We start from the raw sequence: 26,277 nt of genomic DNA on the forward strand, positions 1-26,277 counted from the left end.
AAAAATGTCATGTGGAAATCTCATAGAGGTGTGCAGGATGGATTGAATAGCAGAAAACAGCACCTGGGTCCGGATTGGAGAAGTGAGAGCCCTAGCAAGAGTAGAATGGGAGAAAAAGATGATTTCCAAAGGTTTTGAGTTGAAGAAGTAGACATGACTAACTTGAGGCTTTATCTGGGAGCAGGGAGGATTTCAGGCCAGAGCGACTAGACAAATTGTCACCAGTGGTGTCCTCAGCTTTAGACATGATGTCTTTAATGAATATTCTGTGTACCTTACATGTTCTTGTATCCCTGTGACAGGTTATTTTTACTCTCAAGACCCAGCCCAGATCTGGAGAGTGGCTGAGCAGCTGGAAGTTGGCATGGTTGGCGTAAATGAAGGATTGATTTCCTCGGTGGAGTGCCCTTTCGGTGGGGTGAAGCAGTCTGGCCTTGGGCGAGAGGGGTCCAAGTATGGCATCGATGAGTATCTGGAACTCAAGTATGTGTGTTTCGGAGGCTTATAGGATTCTCCAGTTCTTTAAAGAAATGAAACAGGAGGCTTACCGACATATACGAGGACGTGCCATTCGTCATTTTAAATAAACTAATAGGTTATTGGAATTACGAATTTTTCAAAACTCATCCAGTCCTTGTAATCTTAAGCAGATGCAAATCCTATCCCTCCCCTAACTAGGGACACCTAAGTAGGGACCAAAATATACTACATACCTGTGGCTGCAGGTTCCAGGAGAGCCAGCCCTGGGTTTATAGAATGAAGCCCTTGGAGCACACAACCCTGGCTGCCTCAGAGCAAAGTCCACTGAGGCCGGCCGGCCCCTTTGTACTGTCACAAAGTCTCAGTCACTGCCTGGGCAGTGGCACAACCATCTCCCACGTGGTTTGGAATGTGGGCACAGAGCACTTCAAAGGCGACCCCTGACTGTGACTGACAGGCAGGTCGGGGGTCACAGCACCCCCTTCCCTGGCATCTGCCAGCTCAGGACTGAAGACACTGTGTATTCAGAGGTTGAATGAATGACTTTTGCCCAAAGACTTCTGAAATAGCACAGAATTGCCTGTGCTTCTGTGAGGAATGGAGGTGCACCTTTTCCTGGTTTGGGACCTTTTTTTTTTTTAAGTGAGGTCCTCACTGTCCTAAATTTACCACTTGAAGATTTTCATTTCTATGCTATTCACCACTTCATTTTGTTTCCTTTAGGAGATGAGCTGAGGCGTAAAGCAAAGCATAGCAGAGGGAGCTCGGTAGGATGGAAGGCTCGCCTCGCTCGGCCTGGCTCTTCAGTGGGTGACCTTGTGCCATGCCATGTGTGGACATGCATTTAGCATCTCCCGTCCCACGTGCAGAGGGGAGGTTCTATGCAGGCCTTACTTAGCTTGGTGGGATACCATGAGCCTGAGAGAAAGTGAAACTACTTTGCAAAGAAATGACAGTTTGGAGTAAGCACAGGAGCCGTTGTTAAGAGTGGCCCCACTCAGCCTTACCTGGTGCACTGGCAGCCATTTTGCCAAAATGAGGGGAGGCCCTGCCCGTCTGCCCACCATCCTGAGCCTGAGGGAGTGGCCGCCATGTGCAGCCTGAGCTCTCTGTCCTGCTGTAGTGCCGCTCCCTCCCCTCTAATAGAGCAGAAGCACTTTCACAGAGTCCTCTCAAAAGGGAAAAAGATTTCCATAATTGCCAATTCATTTTATAGAAGAGACTTGAGACCTTGAATTTATCTAATAAATTTTTACAGATTGTCATTCAAATAACACAAAAAACAAAAACTCCTCTGACTGGTATTACCTCTCACTTTGAAAGAAAAACTCCAATTAAGAAAATTCTAGGCTCTTCCAGACATGCCTCCCATCCACATAGCAATAAAGGCTGTCCCAGGCCAAATAGGGGGAAATGAAGCACCTTCCTTTCCCTGCCTCTCTGTGTGTAGACTCTGCTCACATTCTGTGGGTACTCCTGGCAGTGGAAGGAAAATGTGAATGGTGCAATTAGTGCCGGGTGCAATTACTCCGGAACCAACCCAGGACTTAGCATCCCCCCCCCAGCCACTGGGGAGCTGTGGGGAGTAACTAACGGCCTAGAAGGTCCATGTGTGCACAAGGGTGGCCTCCAGTCCTGGAGCTTCCTTGCTTCTGGACTGGATCAGACCAGCTGGACCCCGAGCCCACCAAGAGAAGACAGAGCTGAAATCTGCCTCGTAGTGACAGTGCCCAGGCCCTGTCAAGAATCACATACTGAGCATTTTGACAGTTAATTTCTGCTCTTTATTTGTATAGTTTTTAGGTGGTTTATACAACATTCGAATTACTTAAGGTTTAGGTATATACATCTTTTTTTCTATTAAGAATACAAATGCCGGGCGCGGTGGCTCACGCCTGTAATCCTAGCACTCTGGGAGGCCGAGGCAGGCGGATTGCTCGAGTTCAGGAGTTCGAAACCAGCCTGAGCAAGAGCGACACCCTGTCTCTACTATAAATAGAAAGAAATTAATTGGCCAACTAATATATATAGAAAAAATTAGCCGGGCATGGTGGCGCATGCCTGTAGTCCCAGCTACTTGGGAGGCTGAGGCAGAAGGATTGCTTGAGCCCAGGAGTTTGAGGTTGCTGTGAGCTAGGCTGATGCCACGGCACTCACTCTAGCCTGGGCAATAAAGTGAGACTCTGTCTCAAAAAAAAAAAAAAAAAAAAAAAAAAAGAATACAAATGCTCCCACATTATTTTTTAGAACCCCGAATTACTGATGCTGAGATGTGTGGAGGAATACTTTCAAATACGTTTTTAACTTCATAAGCCAATGAATTCCTTGGCTGGCTGGCAAATTTTGAGTTTTCTTACATAGTTGGCTCACTAGGTACATAAATTGAGGGCCAGAGACTCATTATAATAATCTTGATTAATTTTACAATTAAAATTATTTAAAAAGTAAATAGATTATTGTTTAGTAAAATGGATCTGGGTTGCAGGAAGAAAGACAAGTGTTTTTAAATGAACATTTTTTGTTATCTTTTAATAAGATAATCATATGTGAGCCGGGTGCGGTGGCTCACGCCTGTAATCCTAGCTCTTGGGAGGCTGAGGCGGGCGGATTGCTCAAGGTCAGGAGTTCAAAACCAGCCTGAGCAAGAGCGAGACCCCGTCTCTACTATAAATACAAAGAAATTAATTGGCCAACTGATATATATATAAAAAATTAGCCGGGCATGGTGGCGCATGCCTGTAGTCCCAGCTACTTGGGAGGCTGAGGCAGAAGGATTGCTCGAGCCCAGGAGTTTGAGGTTGCTGTGAGCTAGGCTGACGCCACGGCACTCACTCTAGCCTGGGCAACAAAGGGAGACTCTGTCTCAAAAAAAAAAAAAAAAAAAAAAAAAAAGATAATCATATGTGATAGATGAGCTTTTTTAAAAAAGTATATTTTACAACAGGAAATAGAAAAGGAACATTAGACCAGGATTTGGCAAATCTGGCCTGTCACCTATTTTTGTAGAATCCATGAGCTAAGAATGGTTTTCATATTTTTTAATGGTTGGGGAAAAAAATCAAGAGAGGAATAATATTGAACAACATGTGAATATTATATGAAATTCAGATTTCGGTGACCATAAATGAAATTTTATTGCAACATAGCCACACCCACTCATTTATGGTCTGTGACTGCTTTCTTGGCAGAGTGGAATAGTTGGGACATAGTGTAGCCTGCAAATCCCAAAATATTTATGGTTTGGCTCCTTAAGGAAAAAGTTTGCCAGCCCCTGATCTAGACCAAAGGGGAGATATTGATCTTCCCATGTTTGTCAGGCATTATTTCGCTTTATTTAACAACCCCTGTGAATAAAGTACTTTGCTAGGCATTGACACCATGAGCTCTCAGCAGGAACATGGCAGCAAATACAACTCAAGTGAAATTACCCAGATAACGAGAGTCTACTGGCCTTGAAAAAACACTTCTCCATTTACTTCCTCCAGCTACATAGGGATTCTCATTTAAAAAGCTGATCTATATCTGTTATCGTCATCTGTATGAGTGGCTTTTAAATAGGATTTAATGTCAAGTGATATCTCTTCTTCCCATGTCTGCCTTTGTTCTTACGGAGAGACTCAGTGAAAATAAAGATCAGAAGCAAATGCAAACAAATCTATGTTATTGTTAACTTCAATTATGAACTTGAAATTGTGCCACATGATTTTTTTTTTCTCTGAAGACTGGATCCCAGTGTTTAATTACCCGTGTGCAGCTATTTTAAATAGCTTTTTACTTGAATAATATTTATGCTGTGATTGTTTCATGCTGTACTTTGTGGGATAAAACTTGAGAATAAGCGTAGTGAGAAATGTATAAACATTTTGCTTTTTAAACGTGGACATAACTCATTTTTCTAGTTTTTGACAATTGTGTGTTTCGGTTTCTAGTCAGCAGATAGAGCCGTGTGTGTGTGTGATTAATAAATGTTGTATTAACAAAATTTCCTTTGCCTGTGTTCAGATGTCTAGTTGTGGGTTTTTTTCTTGCCAGGTCATGATTTGAGTTTTCATTGGATGGTATTAGACCAGTTCGGATGTGTGTAAATAGTGTTTCCTCCCTAGAGAGCAGCAGTCAGTGCCTGCCCCTGTCCCGAAGCCAGCGTGTGAAAGTAAGTACCCCAGGACCCAGAAGATGGCCTGTCCATAGTTCTTGCTCACTACATGTTTGCTGAGCTGAACAGAGAATTTATCTGATTGCAGGGTGGCTGCCACACAAGGGGGTACACCCAGCTCTTGCAAAGTGGCCCATCTTACATGCTCCACCATTATCCGTCATAACACTTTTTTCAAAGTCTTTTTTTTTTTTTTTTTTTTTTTTGAGACAGAGTCTCACTTTGTTGTCCAGGCTAGAGTGAGTGCCGTGGCGTCAGCCTAGCTCACAGCAACCTCAAACTCCTGGGCTCGAGTGATCCTTCTGCCTCAGCCTCCCGGGTAGCTGGGACTACAGGCATGCGCCACCATGCCCGGCTAATTTTTTTTTTATATATATATATCAGTTGGCCAATTAATTTCTTTGTATTTATAGTAGAGACGGGGTCTCGCTCTTGCTCAGGCTGGTTTTGAACTCCTGACCTTGAGCAATCCGCCCGCCTCGGCCTCCCAAGAGCTAGGATTACAGGCGTGAGCCACAGCGCCCGGCCTCAAAGTCTTTTTTTTTAATACAGAAAAGTATGAAACATTGTTGTCCAGATATAATCACTGTTCATTATTTAACAGTATATCTTATATTTTTATCAAGTGTTCATTTCTATTTTAAGAAATTTCATGTGGGCTCATTGAACCCGGAACTGTAATGTATCAGTAAGCCTTTAGCAAAGGTCAGGCTTTCACTGGAAGAAAGAACAGTGTAACCAGATACATATAGATGTATATCTCCCCCCCATCATTCCACTTATTCATGCATTTCTTTTAACCTGCTTTTGATTTTTAAAATTGCTTTGTTACCAGAAAAAACTGTCCACTTACCTCTCAATCTACATGCTTGTCCCAGGCCTCTTCTTAGAAGGAAATTTGTCATCTTTCAACAATTTTTTTCACTGTCTTATCGGTACATTTTCACCTGTTACAGCTGCTTTCTCTCTGGTTCAGTTTAAAACAAATTAAAAAATAAATTAGTGTGGTTTTCGTTAGTCAAATCTGGGAAACCTGTCTGGAAAAAGAAAAAAATCCCGTTTATCTTTGCTCAAGTCTGAGAGTGTAGAAAGGCCACAAGTATATTCTCTTTACATGTAGTATTTTTTTTTTTATTTTTTTTTTATTTTGGAGACAGAGTCTCACTCTGTTGCCTTGGCTAGAGTGCCATGGCATCAGCCTAGCTCACAGCAACCTCAAACTCCTGGGCTCAAGCGATCCTCCTGGCACAGCCTCCCGAGTAGCTGGAACTACAGGCATGCACCACCATGCCCGGCTAATATTTTCTATATATTTTTAGTTGGCCAATTAATTTCTTTCTATTTTTAGTAGAGATGGGGTCTTGCTGCTCAGGCTGGTTTCGAACTCCTGACCTTGAGCGATCCTCCCGCCTCGGCCTCCCAGAGTGCTAGGATTACAGGCATGAGCCACCACACCCGGCCCGCATGTAGTATTTATAAATGAATGGAAATGGGTTTGGAAATCTATGGTCTGCAGATTTACCCATAATCCATCCATTTTATCAACTAACTAGGAAGGACTAGCCATAATCTAGAAGACAGACAACACCCATGCCCAGTGTTTAGTGGACACAGTTGTTTTTGCAAATGTTGTCTCACATGATACTGTCACATATCACCTTACAATGGGAATATATTCTGAGAAATGCTTTGTTAGGTGATTTCACCGTTGTGCAAACATTAGAGAGTATATTTCCACAAACCTAGATGGTAGAGCCTACTACACACCTGGGCTCTATGTTAGAGCATATTGCTCCTAGTCTACAAACCTGTACAGCACATGACTGTACTGAATACTGTAGGCAAGCTAAACATAGAAAAAGTACAGTAAAAATATAGTATAAAAGATAAAAATGGTACACTTGTGTAGGGCACTTACCATGAATGAAGCTTGCAAGACTGGAAGTTGCTTTGAGTGAATCAGTAAGTGGTGAATGAATGTGAAGGCCTAGGACATTACACTACCGTAGACTTTATAAATATTGCATACTTAGGCTACACTAAATTTATAAAAAATAGTTTCTTCAGTAACAACCTTAGGTTACTGTAGCTTTTTTACTTTATAAATTTTTAACTTTTTAAACTTTTTCATAAGACAAAACACGCACATCGGCCTAAGCCTATACAGCATCAGGATCACCAACATCACTGTCTGACACCTCCACATCTTGTCCCACTGGAGGGTTTTCAGGGGCGATAACACACACGGAGCTGCCATCTCCTATGACAACAATGCCTTCCTGAATACCTACCTGAAGGTAGGACCTGCCTGAGGCTCTTCTTAGGAGGTATCACTCATCAGCAATATGTCTATGATGGTTTTCTTGTTTTGTTTCTTTTTTTTCATCTTAGATTTGCTTCTAAGCAGATGATGCACCATGAACATTCCTCTCTATTAATGAAAACCTTTCAGTGTTGGGGTCCATGTTTTCACACTTCTTAAGGAGCTTGTTGAGGTCTGCAAAAGCTGCTGCTAAACCCTTCACTGTGAATTTTCTTGGGGATTCTTTTCCTTCTCCTGCAGTTTTCTTTGAGGGTATTCTTCCAGATGTCATTCATGTACTCCTTGGTGACATCGTCCCAAGCCCAAGCAAGGTTCTTGATGTAGTCATCGATGTTGTGGTCCTTCCAGAATCCCATCGATGTCTTTTCAGGATCTTCCCCATTTGCAGCAGTCGCCTGGGCAGAGGTCATCCTCAGGTAGTAGGTAGGCCTTAAAAGCTGCTTAAAAGCTCCTTGATCCATTGGTTGGATCAAAGAGGAGGTGTTTGGAGGGAGAAACACCACTGTGATATTGGGATGAAGATCACCAATAAAAGAGGGATGTGCAGGAGCATTATCAACAAGAAGCAAAATCTTCTCAAGTGTTTGTTAGTATCATTGCCTTTGATGAGGCAGATCCTTTAACAGCTTCCATCATTTGTTCTTAAGATCATAGCTATGGTGGGATGGGACATGCCTGACTGATAAGCAATAACCATCACTGATTTCCCACCGTCAGTCCTTAATCCCTTTTAATTTTGTTTCCAGGTCAATCACTCAATGTGATTGAGTCTCTTACTGGCAACATTAACCATGGATTTTGTATGCTTAGGGGCCATGACGAACAGAACAATATGAGATTAAATCAAGCACAAGAGAAGATAATGCAATCAAGAGACTCTGTAAATGAGATTTATGAGGCTGCTGCCACTGTAAATGGCAAACTGCTCTATAGTGAACTTTTTTGTAAGTAGAATCAGTACACTCTAGAATAACAAAATTATAGTATAGTATATACACAAACTAGTAATATAGTTGTTTATTATCAAGTATGAACTGTACATAATTGTATGTGCTGCACTTCTATATGACTGGCGGCTCTGTAGGACTGTTTACACTAGTATCACCACAAACATGTGAGTCATGCAATGCACTGCAACATTACAGTGGCTACGATGTCACTAGATGACAGGAATTCTTCAGCTCCATTATAATCTCATGGGACCATATGTCATGTATGTAGTCCATCGTTGACTGAAATGTCATTATATGGCACTTGCCTGTTTGGCCTATGTACTGTCTTCCTGTTATTGTAATGTCCCATTCCTGCAACTCTGGGTTCATCATCGTTTTTTCTTTTTCTTTTTTTTTTTTGAGACAGAGTCTCGCTTTGTTGCCCAGGCTAGAGTGAGTGCTGTGGCGTCAGCCTAGCTCACAGCAACCTCAAACTCATGGGCTCAAGTAGTCCTCCTGCCTCAGCCTCCCGAGTAGCTGGGACTACAGGCATGCGCCACCATGCCCGGCTAATTTTTTCTACATATATATTAGTTGGCCAATTAATTTATTTCTATTTATAATAGAGTCAGGGTCACTCTTGCTCAGGCTGGTATCAAACTCCTGACCTCAAGCAATCCGCTCGCCTTGGCCTCCCAGAGTGCTAGGATTACAGGCGTGAGCCACCGCACCGGGCCTATGGACTCAGTTTACACGAAACTCTAGAAAATTCAAGCTAATGTATAACAATTGCCAGAGGAGGGAGGGATTACATAGTATCACGAGGAAACTTTTTGGGGTGATATATATGTTTGTTAGCTTGACTGTGGGCATGGCTTCACAGGTGTGCACACATCAAAACTTATCAAATTATATTATTTGAATATGTGCACTCTATTGTGATTTCAATATGCTATTTTTAAAAATGGCTTTCATTTGGTCAGAAAGGGATTGCTAAATGAAAGAAAAATAAATAGAAATCAAATGGCTTCTTACCGATAAAAGCTAGATTAGGGAATGTGGTATAAAACACTCACCTGAATCTAATCACACCATCACCACCACCACCACCACTACCACACTGCAGGCCCTGTCCAGCAGGGGGCAGACTGTCCGTTCATGGCAAGGAGCGACCTAAGCAGAGAGCTGCGGGCCAGACTGAGCATGCTCAGTTCCTCCCGCACGCCGCCGTTCCCACGGGAATGAGGCAACGGGGGAGTTAGTCTAGGCTTCTGCACGTTTTCTGCGTGTGTAAAGGGCCAGTTAGTAAATATTTTAGGCTTTGCAGAAAGTGCCTTTCAAAAGTACTCAACTTTGTTGTAACACAAGAGCAGCCACAGATAATAATACATAAATAAGCTGAGGGCAACAGTTTGCTGGCCCATACTCAAGGGAAATCTCTCTGCACAGAAGCATAAAGAAAACATACTACCACCCCCACCCCCCGTTCCCCGGAATAACTATGCACTACACAAAATACAGACACCTTTATTTAGATTAGTACATATATTTAAGTGTCACATTAGAAATGATACCTTGCCAACATATAGGGAAAAACAGTATATTTTAAGAAAGAAAACCAAAACTTAAAACAGAGTCCATGATAAATTGGTCACACACAAGAACAGTAGTCCCCTCCTCCCCACCCACAAGGGTGGCATCATTGGCAGGTTGAGTGGTAAATTTTCTTACCTCATTGCATGTTTTTCAGGAGGTTCTTTTTTGCTTGAGGGATGTTTGGGGTGGGGAAGGGACAGGGTCTTTCTCTGTCGCCTGGGCTAGAGTGCAATGGCATGATCATAACTCACAGCAACCCTGAACTCCTGGGCTCAAGCAATCCTCCCGCCTCAGCTTCCCAAGTAGCTGGGACTACAGGCTCCAGACACAATGCCCTGTTAATTTTTTTAAAAAAAATTTTATGGACATGAGGGGTCTTACTATGTTGCCCAGGCTGGTCTCCGACTCTTGGCCTTGAGCAGTCCTCCCACCTTGGCCTCCCAAAGTGCTTGGATTACAGGCATGAGTCAGTGCAACCAGCCAAAGACATTCTTAGCTATAAACATGCTTAGCCTCTTAATGCTGTGGGTTTGGCAACTCCTTCACTGAATCTAAACCAGCAACTAAGAATGCTTGTTAACCTGTGAGCCCTATAAATACCCCTCCCATATTCTTGGGCCTGTTTTTCTCCATCTGTCCAAAGCTCTTAGGGTGCTTTATCTCCCCAAAACCCTCAATGATAAGGAGCACACGATGAAGGATGCTGCCTGGTCACTCCACCTCGTGCTCTGGTCCTCTGATGGAAAGTGGGATGATAAGAGATGACCTACTTTCTGATCACTACAGTGATGGTTGATTCCCCATAGATTCGAGATCCTTCTGCGGTGGAAGGATCAGAGTGCCCAGGCTGAGATGGCCAAGGACAGAAAAGGGCGAGTGGCAGCACACTGCACACCTGGAGGGAGGGGGCCCCAGATGTGATCTGGCAGGAGAGACCAGTTAATTGCTTTGGAGTCCTGTTTCATGGATGGGGATGGTTTCATTTCATATGTCTGAAATAAGATTTACTTGGTAGAAAAATTGTTTAATAAATATATTTTTTAAAACATATGAAGTGAATATGTCTATGTCCAGTTATTATTATGGAAACTATATGTAAGGGCCCAGAGTCTCACGACCATACTATCCTAGTTAAGACTGTGTTTCAGAGTCTGGAAACATATACATGGTTGCTGAGTCCTTATCTCTATAAAAGGCAGTCCAAGTGCATGGCTTACAGTAGCTACTGAATAAATGTTTAATGAATGAACCATCACTTCTGTGTTTAACGTGAATAGGGGTTAAGCAAGGCCTCAGTGTAGCTTTTCTTAGAAAAAGAAAAGACAAAGAATGGTAAAAATGCTACCTTCGACTTTTGACCTACAAGGCATGAAATGCCTCCTCCCTTTCCATTGCCTCAGTTCTTAGAATACAGTTCTTAGCTCTTGAACTGCCAAGAGCTGCTCTCTAGAGAGAGCACAGGAGTAGTGGTTGGCCATAGCCTAGGAGTGAAAACAGGAGGGCTCTGCTCTGAGTTTCAGTGTCAGTACAGAAAGCTTGCCGCACAGAAGGCAACCACGCCTCTTAGGGAAGCTATGTTAATACACACAGCCACGCGACTCTGCAGGTCCTACTTGAGAAATCATGTTTAGAAAGTTGTCCTTAAAGGCAATCACAGCTACCAAGAGAGAGATCTGCCATCTTTAAATCTTTACTTAACTCACCTTCCCTGAGGGTCTACAGGTAGAAACAGGTGTTCATCTTTAACAGGGGCAATATAATATTGTGACAGCTACAAAAACACAAAACCCTTTAAGTATATACCTAAGCGTTTTACCCAGCCTTTATTCTTATTAACAAGCATCCCAGTTAAAAGAGCAGTATTTTTTTTTGTTTTGTGCCTTGAAAATCCCAAGAAAACAGGTCTTTTGATATGTAGGGACACACACCCAGCCACTGTGGAAGGACATAAATGAGCTATTCTAACAGAGTCAGTTTTGTGTTTTAACCCCACTGACTGGTCCTGGATTAAGGATTCTCGTGGGATCCTTGTGTTTTACAACGGACTGCTCCATTATCTGTCCTTGGAGCAATAACTGAAGGAATCTCCATTTCTGACGGACCCATTCATGGAAACCTTTGGATTTCCCCTCTCCATCCTTTCTCGGCTGAAGATTGTGTCCTGGTCACTGTCGAACTCCGACTCGGACACCATCAGGCTGGAGTTGTGCTCTGTGCTTCGGTGCTTGATACCTAGGGAGAAGCAGACAGGCCTCAGAGGCACGACGCCGTCACTCCCTGCCAGCTGCCTGTCTTGCTGGCTGTGGGTCACGCGAGGAGCACAGAGTTGTGCTTGCTGCACCTTCACCCACAACACGGCAGGTGCTTTGGGTTTCCTAATGAGTAATGACAGGGCTTTGGTGTCACACTTGGGTTTGAGCCCCAGCCTTGACACTCACCAGCTGTGTGACCCTGGGCAAGATACCTAACCTCTCTGGGCTTTCAATCTCCTCTATTAAGTTGGGGAATAACAAGCATCTAATCCCAGGGGTTTATGGTGAGGATTAAGTGAAATAGTGCATAGAAAGCTCTTGGCCCAGCATTTAGTGAACACCCAATACACGAAAGCTTTTGTGATTTTACCATTTGGTTCAAATATTTTTGGTAGAATATTTGATTGCTGGGGGTCAAAATAAGAGAGAACAAGTATAAGATATGATCCCTGTTCTCAAAGAATTCATAGTGTCTAGCCAAGGGTTCAAGACAAACTCCTGAGAAGACGGCTCCTAACAGGTAAGAAATTAAAAAAATAAATCTTATATGAATCAAGATAAGCGTGCAAACCTGTGGCTGGGACTGTCTCAGTGCTGTTTCGCATAGGATGGAATTTGAAGAAAAAGGAGAATTTGGACAGGAGGACAGAGGAGGGACATGATGCACGCAGAAATATGTAGAGAAAACCAGTCTTGGAGCAAATGATTGGAGCAAATGATTTCGTGTAGGAAATAACAAATGAGAGGCCAGAGAGAGAGAAGCTCTCACAGAAAAGCACGTGAATACAAGGTAAACCATGAAGTTTTGCATTTTATCTGATAAGCACAGGAATGACAAGATTAAAATGTTTTAAGATATTAATACAACCACAGTGTGCAGGATCAAAGGACAAAAGACAGCCCACCAGAGAGAAGACTGCATACACAGAGGCTGCTGTGGTCTCAATGTTTGTGCCCTACATTCGTGTGTTGAAACCTAGCCCTGAAAGAGATGGGCCTAAGAGGTAGGGCGTTTGGGAGGTGATCGAATGGAATGAGTGTCCTTATAAAAGAGGTTCTTGCTCCTTCCACCATGTGAGTACGCAGTGAGAAGGGGCCATCTGTGAGGAATGGGCCCTCACCAGACACTGAATCTGCCAGCCCCTTGATCTTAGACTTAGATCCCGGCTTCCAGAACTGTGAGAAATAAATGTCTGTTGTTTATAAGCCACCCAGTCCATGGTGTTTTGTTACAGCAGCCCAAATGAACCAAGCCAAAGGCAGTGCAGGGTACAGGCGAGCCCAGGCTCTGGAGCAGGTGGCTGGCTCCAGTCCACCTCTGGCACTCACCAGCTCCGCTAATTGGGCAAGCTGCTTTCCTTTTCCTCAGTTTCCTCTTCTGTAAAATGAGGATAATCACAGTACATACCTCTAAGAGCCGTTGGTAGGATTAGAATTAAATGGATAAAGTACTTTGAAAGTACCTAGTACATATTAAACATCTGTTGACTAGTATTGTTATTACTATTAGTTCAGAGGTGAGATTGTGAGGATCTGAACTAGGTGGTGAGGATAATGATGAGGAAAGAGGGCAAGAGACTAGGCAAGATGGGAGTGGGGGTAACAACAATGGGGGTTCTATGAATGAAACAATATCAGAAGGATGAGTGAATTTTAAGACAAAGGTGGATGAGATAATGCAACCTAATGCACTTTGAGCTGATATTAAATTATGTAATACAAATGGCAAGCACTCAATCAGTGCATGCTACCATTTGTATTTCCTGTAAAGCTCTTCCTGCCAAAGCCCTTTAGCTACATTCTCCACACACAATGCATTATTTAAAGCCCTGTGTTCCCACCGGGCATCGTCCATGTTTCTGTAGTGCTGCTTCACTCCTCAGAATCATCCTCCCCCAGGCCGTGAGCCCTGCAGAGGCAGGCTCTATGCTTCATTCCTCTCCCCACCTCCCCTAACCCAGGGTCTGCGCACAGCTAGGCACTAACACTTGCTGCGGACCACATTTGGCGTCTCACGACTTTGAAAGTGATTATGGCTCTCTGAAAAAATTAATTTAGTTATATACTCAGAACTAGAGAAAATCCATAGAATCGATGTTAAGCAGCCCTAGAGAGTCAAAAGAGTTTCATTAAGTATGCAACAGTTAATAAACAAGAATCAAAAGTTAACTGAGGCACCACATATACCCACCAGCAAACTGGTATTAACTGAGCAGTGGACACATAGGAACCACAGTAATTGGGTATTGGGCAGGTGGGAGGGGGAGGGGGAGGGGGCGGGGACATACATACATAGTGAGTGAGATGTGCACTGTCTGGGGAATGGTCACGCTGGAAGCTCAGATTTGTGGGGGCAGGGGGAGAAAGGGCATTATTTGAAACCTTAAAATGTGTACCCCCATAAGATGCTAAAATAAAAAAACAAAAGCAGAAAAAAAGTTAACTGAGGTGGGGCAAAAGGTGTTTCTGAGCACAGGGATCACTGTACTTTGTGAAGAAAGTCAATTTCTGTAGGAGCCCTTGTGTCCCCCCCTAGTCATGGCTAATCAGCTAATGCAGCTGCGGGAAAATGCATGATTTAAAGTCCAGTTGTACTCTCGCTGCATTTCGGGTCTTGCAGACCTAAAGGGAGCAGCGTTCAGAGACGAGCTATGGGGAAACATCATCGCACGTCCCCCTCCCTCCAACCAGTGGCAGAAAACGTCAGGTGCTGGGGACCCTTCTGTGTCAAAAGCAGTGTTTGCCCTGTGGTCGTTTGGTAGGTGTTCAATTCATAATAAGCATTTCGTATCCCTCATCCATTAATTCCTCAAAGTATTTTTGCCAAAATGTCATTAAATTTCTAATAAATCCCCCCCCCAAGTTAGCATAGTCTCAGGCCTGACTCAGGTTGTTTTCATCACGGAGTCATCCCTGCCTCACTCTTCCTTCCCGCGAAAGTGCAGCTCCAGGTCTTTGTTCTCGCTGTGCCCCAGGTTAACTCGCAGGCAAGTGCCTGGATTAAATAGAGGTAGCAGGAAATCATCCTGGAGACCGTCTTACCATATTTGGGCCTCAGTTCCATTCTTTCTTGTTCATCCATGTTATCCAGGATGGTGTACTTTGTTTTTTTCCTTATTTTAGTCCTTTTTCGTCTGAAAGGAACAATGAAAAGCTCAACTCAGATTCTCAGGAAGGTAACTGGGGTCCAGGCTTTAAAACACAGGGAAGACAGTAAAAGAAATGTCTTGCCTTTGGTATGTAATAGTTGATATCTTTTATTAAAGAAACATATGTAAGGACAGGTCAGATTTCAGTGGGGCTTAAGTACATTACGCATCTTGAAAAACACATTTAGGGGCCTGACAGCCACCTGTCAGCCGCTGTCACCCACCCAGCTACAGGTCTCAGCTAAGCCTCGGGCTCTGGTGTGAGGGACCCTGAGAGCAATCCTCAACACCTGTGTATTGACCCAGGAGCTTTTTTTCTCCATGAGTAATTCCTTACTCAGAAAAACCCAAATGAGGACATTTCCCCCTGGGCCTGTACTACCCTGGAATGCCCAATGTTGCAGGAATGAAAAGATGTCATGAACTAGCAATCAGAAAAAGAAAAAACAGCAGAGATTGTAACAAATTACCAGAATTAATTAGCAACAGCCCAATCTTTCATTTTTTCCCCCCACAATATGAAAACTGGGCTGTTCCTATGTGCCTCCACCCTATGCTACAGAGGATTATTTGAAAATACATATCCAAAGCATGCTAAGATATGTAGAGAACAAAACAGTAATTTCACAGCACAAAGGCCATTTTCTGGTAGTGTGATGATTAAGAGCGTGGGTCTGGCCAGGCGCAGTGGCTCACGCCTGTAATCCTAGCACTCTGGGAGGCCGAGGCAGGCGGATTGCTCGAGGTCAGGAGTTTGAAACCAGCCTGAGCAAGAGCGAGACCCCGTCTCTACTATAAATAGAAATAAATTAATTGGCCAACTAATATATATAGAAAAAATTAGCCGGGCATGGTGGCGCATGCCTGTAGTCCCAGCTACTCGGGAGGCTGAGGCAGGAGGATTGCTTGAGCCCAGGAGTTTGAAGTTGCTGTGAGCTAGGCTGACACCACAGCACTCACTCTAGCCTGGGCAACAAAGTGAGACTCTGTCTCAAAAAAAAAAAAAAAAAAAAAGCAGTGATGGGCAGGGGAAGTAGGGTAGGGAGTGTGAGAGATGTGCATCCAGAATGTTTAAAGCCATGCCCAGTAGGGTGACTACCATCCCATATGGCTCTAGAAAAATTTAATGGGATTTAGGCCTCTAAGTGCCTGTGCCTGGCTGTCTTTCACCGATCTTAACCTTTGGGAATGTAATCATAAAACTAAAATAATCTGTAAGTGATTTCTGAAAAATGATGATTATGATATACCTATTTTTTTTTTTTTTTTTGAGACAGAGTCTCACTTTGTTGCCCAGGCTAGAGTGAGTGCCATGGCGTCAGCCTAGCTCACAGCAACTTCAAATTCCTGTGCTCAAGCGATCCTCCTGCCTCAGCCTCCCGAGTAGCTAGGACTACAGGCATGCACCACCATGCCTGGCTTTTTTCTATATACATTAGTTGGCCAATTAATTTCTTTCTATTTATAGTAGAGATGGGGTCTCACTCTTGCTCAGGCTGGTTTCAAACTCCTGACCTCGAGCAATCCGCCCGCCTCGGCCTCCCAGAGTACAGGCGTGAGCCACCACGCCCGGCCCGATATACCTATTTTTTAAATCACATCTACTTTGGAGAGCATTCATAGTGGTTTTTTTTTGTTTTTTTTTTTTTTTAATTTTTTTTTTTGAGACAGAGTCTCGCTTTGTTGCTCAGGCTAGAGTGAGTGCCATGGAGTCAGCCTAGCTCATAGCAACCTCAAACTCCTGGCTCAAGCAATCCTCCTGCCTCAGCCTCCCGAGTAGCTGGGACTACAGGCATTCGCCACCATGCCCGGCTAATTTTTTGTATATATATTAGTTGGCCAATTAATTTCTTTCTATTTTATAGTAGAGACGGGGTCTCGCTCTTGCTCAGGCTGGTTTCGAACTCCTGACCTCGAGCAATCCGCCCGCCTCGGCCTCCCAGAGAGCTAGGATTACAGGCGTGAGCCACCGCGCCCGGCCTATTCATAGTGTTTTATATAAAAAGGAGACCCAAAGCTGTCTCCTATGGACTTGAGTAATCTCTTTCCCTACAAGTCTCCTTGCAGAGAGTTGAGCATGGATTCTGGAGGATTCAGACAATGAGGCAGCTCAGGGGATTCTTAGAGATCAGCTCCATGGATAAAGGAAAATGGAAAAACCTAAAGCAAAAGTTCTCTTTGGTTGTGTTATTGCCTCAAAGTTTTAAATTTATTAAAATGAATTCAGATTGATTGGATTATTTCTTCACATAATGAAAATAATCAAAATCTACAATTTTACCAGTATATTTCTAGAACTCCTTCCTCTACAGAGACCTGTAAGGCCAGTTAGGTCTTTTTGATCTTATGATACATATATTGGTTTTCCTCCACAGCTCCTGGCTTATAGCTCCCATATCCCTCGGGATAATGTTGGGTACTTTAGGCCCCAGAAGAAGCCTCAGAAAACAGAAACTCTCACTCTTTCTCCCGCCCTGCTCCTTTTTCTCCACAAAGCAGGAATCCCCCCCTCCCCCGCCCCCCCGGCCTTTCTGTCTTGGAGCTGGCCATAAATTCTCTGGCCTGCCTTATCTGATTATAGATCATAAGACCCCCAATCCAGGAGGGGTCCTGCCCCACAGCCTGGAAGCAGGATGCTGCACAGAGAGGTCAAGATGAATCGGAACAGACAGGCCTTGCTGGGTTTCCCTTCTCAGTCTATTAGGGTTAGATCCAACCCTTTTGGTCTAATCACATTTCTACACAGTTGTCAGTCGTGCCTATCCAATGAAGTCTCCCTGGAAGGCCCAAGAAGATGGGGCACAGAAAGCTTCTGGATGGCCAAACACATGGAGGTTCCTGGAGGGTGATGTGCCCCGGGAGGGCAGGAAGGCTCCACGCCCCTTCCCCCATACCTCGCCCCACACAGCTCTTCATCTGTTTCCTCTGTAATATGCTTCTTGGTAAATCAGTAAACATGTTTCCCTGAGGTCTGTGAGCCACCATAACAAATTAATGAAACCCAACAAGGAGGTCGTGGGATCCAATCAGAAGCACGGGTAAAACCACCCCGGCCTTGCAATTGGCGTGTGAATTTGAGGGGCACTCTTGGGGACTGAGCCCTCAATCTGAGGGATCTCCAGGTAGATAGTGTCAGAAGTGAGTTAGAGGATGCTCAGCTGGTGTTCACTTTAGAGTTGATTGTTTGCTTGGTGAGTGGGGAGAAACCCCCACACGTGTGGTCACGGAAGTCTCCTGTGTTGATTGTTGAGTGACAGAATAAACAATTTGGGTTTGAGTTTTACCACTCGCAGTACTGCCCTCGTGAATATAATAGGAGACTGATACAGAGTAACATTAGATTGAGCACAGAATCATTGAACTTCTTAGAAAACGTGAGAGCTACAATGAGAAAAAGCTGCCTCCACTTTTCCACTTACTTAGGCACTTCTGCCTTGCGATGAAGACTGCATTACAAATGCTTTTAGAGTTCGTCTTCATGAAAAAAGTGACTGTTAAACAGTTTAGCAGTTTAAAAAACCCAAGCAAACAATCCTTGAGCCATCACATCACACTTAATGGGATGTCTCTCTTTCACATAAATAAGCACCGGGTACCTCCTGCAGCAGCAGATGCAAAGCCAAGTGAGACCTCCTGTCAGCACAGTGAGAGTGAAAGCCAACACTGCCACGTAGAATACACTCCACTCTGAAAAACAAGAGAACCAAGTGGGCACAGTTGTATCCTATTTGCAAAGAAACTTTATTTTGACAATTCATAATGAGCATTTCTGAGTCCCTACAAGCAGAGTCCATCTGTGCTGTTGCTAACACCTCATCGGGCTGGTAGCAGAGAACAGCAAGACAAAACGAAAATAAGTCAAGAGCAACCTAAAACTGCCCTGTTTTTGCCATTTGGTTCAGGGACCTCATGGAGCACACATTTCATGCTGACTCGAAAAGAGAATAATCTGAAATAACTATAACTAGTCAATTACATAGTAATGCCTCTTATACAAACACCCACGCATGCACGGCACATCAAAATATTCCTTCTAGAATCCCAAGCATCACAACCCTTTCCCCCCAAAAAATCTGGCTTGTTTTTAATAAAGCAAATCAAGTAGCTGTATGGCTGTCCATAGCATGAAGCCATTTTTCAGAGCCAGAGAATAATTTGGAAACTACCTGATCTTCATTCCTCCCACAAACTTGCAGAAATCCAATGTAAAAAGCTTTGCAACCACAATTTCAGGAACTGAGAAGCCCAGAAAGGAAAAACACAAGGCTTAACTCTATTAAATGTTATATAACCTCCTTGGAATAATGATTCAAGAGCTGGATGTTTTCTAATTTTTATGTAGTATTAGGTGGGAACATAATTTGGCAGTCAACTCTTAACAATTTTTTCTGCCAGTTATGTCCATCTGGTTCTCCCAAACAAATTTACTCTTAGAAGTAGACTGGCATTAAACTATTGTTTTCTCCCTAGAGGAGACCTAACGGCACCTAAGCAGGTTTGCCTACTAAGGCTGTGGCTCCAATTTCTGGTGCCTCTTTGGGTGGACAGTCCCGAAGAGTAGGTCAAATTCTCTTCTTTATCCAATTCCACCAGGTCCACACCAGGGGCCACTTCACCAAAAAGTCACACCTGCCTAAGCCAAGGCAGGTGTAATCTGGAAATGCAGCCCATGGCCCAAAGCAACTCTTCCTTAGAAATGCTGGCGATAATTAGCCAAATCTGATCTGCCAAAAGCCTAAACCAGGCGTTCTCCAACTGTGGCCCACCGAGGACATTTATCCAGCCCACCGGGTGTTTTTGCCGCCGCTGCCTGTCCTGCTTAGCAGCTGACTTGTCCCGGTCCCACAGTGCGCATGTGTGGAATGTGCGCCGCACTCTCCAACGGCCCTCCAATGGTCTGAGGGACAGTGAACTGGCCCCCTGTTTAAAAAGTTTGAGGACCCCTGGTAAACACACTCCCAAAGTGAATGGCGGGGAGGATCTTAACTCATTACCAAGTGAACTGGTTCTCTGGGCTTCAGGTGAGAAAAGGTTGAATGTTGCCAGCCGCAAAGCTATGCAGGTCTTTCTGATACTCGAGAATGAGTTGCCGGAAAGCTCCTGGCCCAAAGTCACCTCCCCACCAGGACTCACCACAGTTGCTCTCCCCGTCCTGCATATAGCGCTGTATGAGGTTCTCCATCCACAACTGAGAGCAAATGCAGCGCTTTGTGATAGGGTCGCAGTGACCGTGGCCAGAACACTTCAGAAGGCAACCTGCAAAGAGGTGTGCAGAGCTGAGTCACCATGGAGAAAAGGGAAATCTCTGCTTCTGCTTTTGTACCTTCAACAGAGTAGGCCCCTCAGAAATGCATCTTGTTGAATTAAGAGCCCCTTGCAGTATGGACAGGGACTCTGAGAAACTCTCATCATTGACAATCTCCTCAGGAAGCAAACTGCAGAAAAAGGCCAATCCTTACCACATAGCAAAAGCCTTAAAAATGTAGCACCTTCTGGCCTAAGAAAATAATTCTAAGAATCTATCCAGTGAAATAATTGAGGATTTGCACAAAAATTTATCTACATTGTAGTATTATTTAAAATCAACCTTCAAGTCCATGAAGAAAAGACTGGTTGCATAATTATGGAACATACTCAGGGTAGAGTACTATGTGGCCATAACATCCCACTGTACAGAAATTTTAAAGGATTTGAGAACATGATCAAAATATGACTTGAAGTTAAAAGTCAGATTAAGAAGACACATATATCAAATCATTCTGACTATATTAAGTGTTCCTAGAGATAGGGGAACTGGAAGGCAATACATCAGTTAACAAAAGTTGTCTTTGGATGGCGGGAATTCTAGACTCTAGAATCTAGACTATTATTTTCTTCTTTGTACCTTTCTGGATATTCTAAATTTCCTACAATAAATAAAAATTACATAGCTAGGAAAAAAAGAGTTGTTAAAAAATTAATTTACTATATATTATGATTAAGAAAGTCATATATCTGAAACAAATTAAATTTTCTTGCCCAAACATTATCATGTCCCTTGTAACCCTCATGTTCCCCAGAGTCTACTAAAATGGCCACTTTGACATAGTAAGAGATTCATGTTACTCATGAGGCAAAGATGGGGACTGTGGAACCATGAATCAGTTTGTGTCCTGGAAGGGGTGGCAAGCAAGGTGCTAAGAAAAAAGGTACAAGTGGAGAAGGCATTTATAAGCTATCTCACATTTCCAAGAAGGTATATGACACCATCGTCACAACCTAAGGCATGACATCCAAGGAAAATAAATTATATACACATGGCTTTTCCAGCCAGTAACACTTGTCTTTAACACTGTTCTGACAGTTTAAATATGAAGTGTCTGAAAATGGCCATTATCTGTGAATACAATCTTAAATTTTGACCCATGACTAGTATCGATCTCCAGTTTTTTTCCGAGACAGAGAGTATTTGGCAAACCTACCGGAGAAATAAATGCAAAGCAAGTCCCTGGGTGCTCAAGTGAAAATGTTCATGTCACTCCTCTTTCTTGCCTGTAAAACTTAACTATGATGGCCCAGTCTGACTCTTTTAGACTATTCCCGTCAGAGACATACCTGCTGTGTCAATCCTCAAGACCTTGAAAAGCAAGAAGTCATCTTTCTCCTTTAAGAGCCGCGTGTGCAGATTTCGGGCCACTTCAGCAGCTTTGAGAACCTTGAAAGGCGGCCCACTCTGTACATAAAACACAATCACGGTGCTGCAGAGGAGACAACGAGAGAGGACAGCCACACAGTCAGATGGTGACCGACATGGCATGTCCACTGTAGCCATCTAACCTGTGAAGTCGGGGAGTAGACTGTTAGAGCTCTGTGGCCTGCCCAGGACATGAGGGCATATCTGTGGGCCAAGAAATTGATCTGTTTCTACTTACAAAATAAAGGCTCTTCTGTCTCAAAGTACAGCTGATCAAAGACCTTCAGATAAAAGGAGCAATGTGTAAATTATGTTTCAATTATAAAAAAAATCCCTAACCAAAGGGCTCTGGAGAGCTGTCACCCTGGTGAACAAGAACGCATCTATGAGCTGGGAGGGTGGGACACCCCAAACTCCACAGGACAGAAGCTCCTGTGCTCTGTAAAAAAAAAAAAAAAAAAAAAAAGGAGCAATGTATATATTAGTACAGACAGACCCAACTATACACAAAATAACTTTTAGCTGTCTTTCATCTTGTTGAGATATAACTTATATACCATAAAATTTACCCCTCTATTTTTAAAATTTTTAAATTTATTTTTATTTTATTTATTTATTTATTTTAGAGACAGGGTCCTGCTCTATCACCCAGGCTGGAGTGCAGTGGTGCAATCATAGCTCACTGCAGCCTTGAACTCCTAGGCTCAAGTGATCCTCTCACCTTGGCCTCAAAAAGTGCTGAGATTACAGACATGAGCCACCATGCCTGGCCAAAATTCACCCTTCTCAAGTATAAAATTCAATGACTTTTAGTATATTCACAAAGTTGCCCAACCATCACCACTTTCTAATTCCAGTACATTTTCATCACCCCAAAAGGACAACCCATACCCATTAAGAGCCATTCCTCCCAACTTCTCCTACAGTCCCTGAAACCACTAATCTGCTTTTTGACTCTATGGATTTGACTAGTCTAGTCTGGACACTTCATAGAAATGGAATCATATGATATGTGACTTTCTGTATTTGGCTTCTTTCATTCAGCATGTTTTCAAAGTTCATCCATGTCGTGGCATGTGACAGTACTTCATTCCTTCTTATTGCCAAGTAATATTCTATTGTATGACTATATCACATTTTTAATCCATTTTGCAGTTTATCAACATTTGGCGCATTTCTACAATTTGGCTATTTTGAATATGTGCTATGAACATTCATATATAAGTTTTTGTGTGTTCAATACCCTGGAATTGGCTCAATGGCCAAGAAAAAAGAAAAAGGAAAAAAAAATAATTAAAAAAAAAGTTTCTGTGTGGACATAAGTTTTTCATTTTTCTTGGGTTTCATTCTTCATTTTTCATTCTTCATTTTCTCAGAAGTAGAATTAATGGGTCATATGGTGACTATATTTAGCATTTTGAGGAACTACCAAACTGTTTTCCACAGTGGCTGTATCATTTTACATTCCCACCAGCAATGTACAGGTGTTCTGATTTGTCCACATACTCTGCAACACTTGCTATGGTCTGTATTTAGATTATGACCAGCCTAGTGGGTGTGGAGCGGTATCTCAATGTGGCTTTGATTTGTATTTCCCTAATGGCTAATGGTAATGAGCATCTTTTCATGTGCTTATTGGCTGTTTGCATATCTTCTTTGTAGAAACATCTATTCAAATCTGTATTAATTTCCTAAGGCTGCTGTAAAAAAAAGTACCATAAACTGGTGGCTTAAAACAATAGAAATCTCTTTCTACCCTCTTTCCTTTCTGGAGGGTAGACGTCCAAAGTCAAAGTGTCAGCATGACTGTGCTTTCTCTAGGGCTCTAGGGAATAGTCTGTTTCATGCTTTTCTGTTAGTCCCTGGTGCTGCCAGCAATCCTTGGTACTCCTTGGCTTGTAGATGCATCACTCCAGTCTCTGCCTCTGTCATTACATGGTGTTATCCCAGTGTATTTCTGTGTCTCTTGCCCTCTTCTTATAAGGACACCAGCCATACTGGATTAAGAGCCTCACCCTACTATAGTCTTAATTAGAGATATCTTCATCTTAATTAATAATATCTGCTATGACTCTATTTCCAAATAAGTTCATATTCACAGGTCCCAGGGGTTGGGACTTTAATATGTCTTTTGGGGAACACAATCCAACCCATGACAAGTATTTTCATCATAAAAGAGTGTTGGATTTTGTTAAATCTTTTTTCTGTTCCATTTGAGATGATCATGTGGTTTTGTCCTTTATTCTATTAATGTGGTTTATTACATATATTGCTGTTCATATGTTGAACCGCACTTGCATTCCTAAGATAAATCCCCCTTGGTCACAGTGCATAATCCTTTTAATATGAAGCTGGATTCAGTTTCATAGTATATCGCTGTGGATTTTTGCCTCTATATTCACAAAGGATATTCGTCTATAGTTTTCTTGCAATGTCTTTGTCTGGTTTTGGTGTCAGGGTAAAACTGGCCTCACAGAATGAGTTGAGAAATATTCTCTCCTCTTCTGTTTTCTGGAAAAGTTTGTGAAGGACTATATTAACTCTTTACTGTTTTGCAGAATTCAGTAGAGCCAACTGGTCCTTGGTTTTGTGGGAAGTTTTTGATTACTAATTCAATTTCTTTATTTGTTATAGGTCTATTCAGATTTTTAATTTCTTCTCAAGTGAGTTTTTTTAATTTATGTCTTTCTAGGAATTTGTCCATTTCTTCTCAGTTATCTAATGTGTTGACATACAAGTATTCATTATTCATTTATAATTCTTTTTATTTCTATAAAGTTGATAGTAGTAATGTCCCTTCTTCCCTTCCTGATTTTAGTAATTTGAGTCTTCTCTACTTTTTCCTGGTCAATCTAGCTAAAGTTTTATCAATTTTATTGATCTAAGGAACAACTTTTGATTTTCTGACATGTCTGATTCAGTCTTTGATAGTTCATAAGGGAAATATATAACCCATTTTAGAAAGAGTTCCATAAAAATAATTAGAATATGTATTAATTCATCATTTTTCTAAGTAAACATTAGTTCTCTGGAAAACTAGCCTAAGTGGAAGAGCTGAGAATAGCTGGCAAATTGAGTTACTGTGAATGGCAGGTTTTCATTTCCATATTCTTTCTCTCTCCCTCCTCCCTCTCACCCTAGGTTGGATAAGAGTTTAAATATAAAAACTCAATTAAATATAAACATCTCATAAAAAACAGAGGCCAGAGTTTCAGCCTTATAGACTCCCAAGAGAGAGCAAATGATAATCAGTGATCATGTTGTGGGAAGCCTCAGTCCCCTTGGGCGTGGGGCAGGGGTGAGGTGTGGCTGTGAGACACCCTCTTCACATGCCCCAGACCATGGACAGGTGTCGCGCCTGCCTCGCCAGCAAGGAAGACGCGGCAACTGGAGTTCTTCTGACCGTGCTTTAATGGGGTTCCCTTTAGACTTACATGATGCGGAAGACGCCGAGGCGTTCTCGGCGGCTGCTTATAAAGGCAGTAAGTACACTGGGCATTGTCTGATTGGATAAGGCACTTGGAAGGGAGGAGACAAACTCTGCACATGCGCTGAGCACTTGTTTGTCAGACTAACAGCAGGGTTTGACCAGGAAGCGGGCGCCATCTTGGAATGGCGTTGCCACCGCGCCCCACAGACAGGCCCTCCAAGTCACCAGAGCTAACAACCAACTCCCTCTGATGTTCCCCATTCTTCATTCAGAACATTCTCAGTCAACAAACGTTAACTGAGACTTGTGGGAAGGACCTAGAACGATGTTGTCTCTGCTCCTGCCCTTTGAGAGAAAACATATATGAGTGGGATAAGACAGTGCACAAGAATATAGAACAAGCCAACGGACGAACCACTTTCTGCTGGACTGGGATGCGGGAAGAGCTGGAACTGGTGTGCGGCGCGTACCTGAGGTCCGAGTGGGCCTGGATCTTCTGCACCTTAATGTCCGAGTCCAGCACATTGAGCAGCACCGCCAGCTGCCTCACCAGGGTGTCCTTCTGCTGCTCTGTCAGCTGCCCCACGCCAACCTGCAGGATCAGCTCCACCAGGCCACTCTTCCTGGGGTCTAGGAAAAGAGAAGTTTTGGCATTTCCACTTGGCGATCATAGGCTTGACAATATAAGGAGTGAGGCCTGTATAAGAGTTTAAAATTAATCATAGGCAATTTCCACATTTGGGATTTAGGACTCGGAAAAATTCATCTAACCACCTCAGAGGCCACTATCTGAGCATATTATTCCCTTGTTTTATCCCAATTTGTTGTGTATTAATTTTTTTTTCAAAAGATAATCAGGTGTACCTAATTAGACTCTAGGCTAACTTGAAATTTCAGCCCCTCACACTCTTGCCCAGGACCAGAAAGAGAACTATGTCTCCAAGCACATGGGCACTGCCCAGTCCAGTTTATGCTGTGGGCCCTTATGGCCACCTCATGGAAGCTCCCTTCCCTCAGTGTTCCCGTATGGAAGCCCTGTGTTCACTTCTCATTAGGGCTTTGCCCTCTGGCAGGAAGACAAATGAAACATTAAAAGAAAATCTTATTGCCAAATACAATTCTCCTTAATGAGTTATGAAACTGGATCTGTTTGGGGACACACAACAAGTATACAGACATCCTCAAAGTAGGTCCAGCCACGAGCTGGAGGCAGCCACAGGAGCCAGCCACAGTGGGTCACACCTGTTAACTGCAAAGCCCCCAAAGACTGATGAGCCAGACCATGCACG

The 26,277-nt window shown here is 43.1% G+C and overlaps 2 protein-coding genes across 2 annotated transcripts in view; one reads left to right on the plus strand and one right to left on the minus strand.

The window, feature by feature from the left end:
• ALDH5A1 (aldehyde dehydrogenase 5 family member A1) overlaps positions 1 to 3,377 on the plus strand; it is a 39,416-nt gene extending 36,039 nt beyond the window's left edge. Inside the window, exon 10 of the mRNA XM_012753645.3 lies at positions 303 to 3,377. Within this exon, the coding sequence (XP_012609099.2) occupies positions 303 to 508 (206 nt within the window). The 3' untranslated portion in view covers positions 509 to 3,377. The remainder of the gene's footprint in view (positions 1 to 302) is intronic.
• Positions 3,378 to 9,408: 6,031 nt separating this feature from the next.
• The window catches only part of KIAA0319 (KIAA0319 ortholog), an 84,863-nt gene continuing 67,994 nt past the window's right edge, over positions 9,409 to 26,277 (minus strand). Inside the window, exons 16-21 of the mRNA XM_076010498.1 lie at positions 25,459 to 25,618; positions 21,480 to 21,622; positions 20,019 to 20,141; positions 18,482 to 18,572; positions 14,779 to 14,870; positions 9,409 to 11,716 (exon numbers count right to left, since the gene is read on the minus strand). Of these exons, the coding sequence (XP_075866613.1) occupies positions 11,538 to 11,716; positions 14,779 to 14,870; positions 18,482 to 18,572; positions 20,019 to 20,141; positions 21,480 to 21,622; positions 25,459 to 25,618 (788 nt within the window). The 3' untranslated portion in view covers positions 9,409 to 11,537. The remainder of the gene's footprint in view (positions 11,717 to 14,778; positions 14,871 to 18,481; positions 18,573 to 20,018; positions 20,142 to 21,479; positions 21,623 to 25,458; positions 25,619 to 26,277) is intronic.

Source organism: Microcebus murinus, chromosome 15 (assembly GCF_040939455.1).
Source record: "Microcebus murinus isolate Inina chromosome 15, M.murinus_Inina_mat1.0, whole genome shotgun sequence".
NCBI classification, from domain to species: Eukaryota; Metazoa; Chordata; class Mammalia; order Primates; family Cheirogaleidae; genus Microcebus; species Microcebus murinus.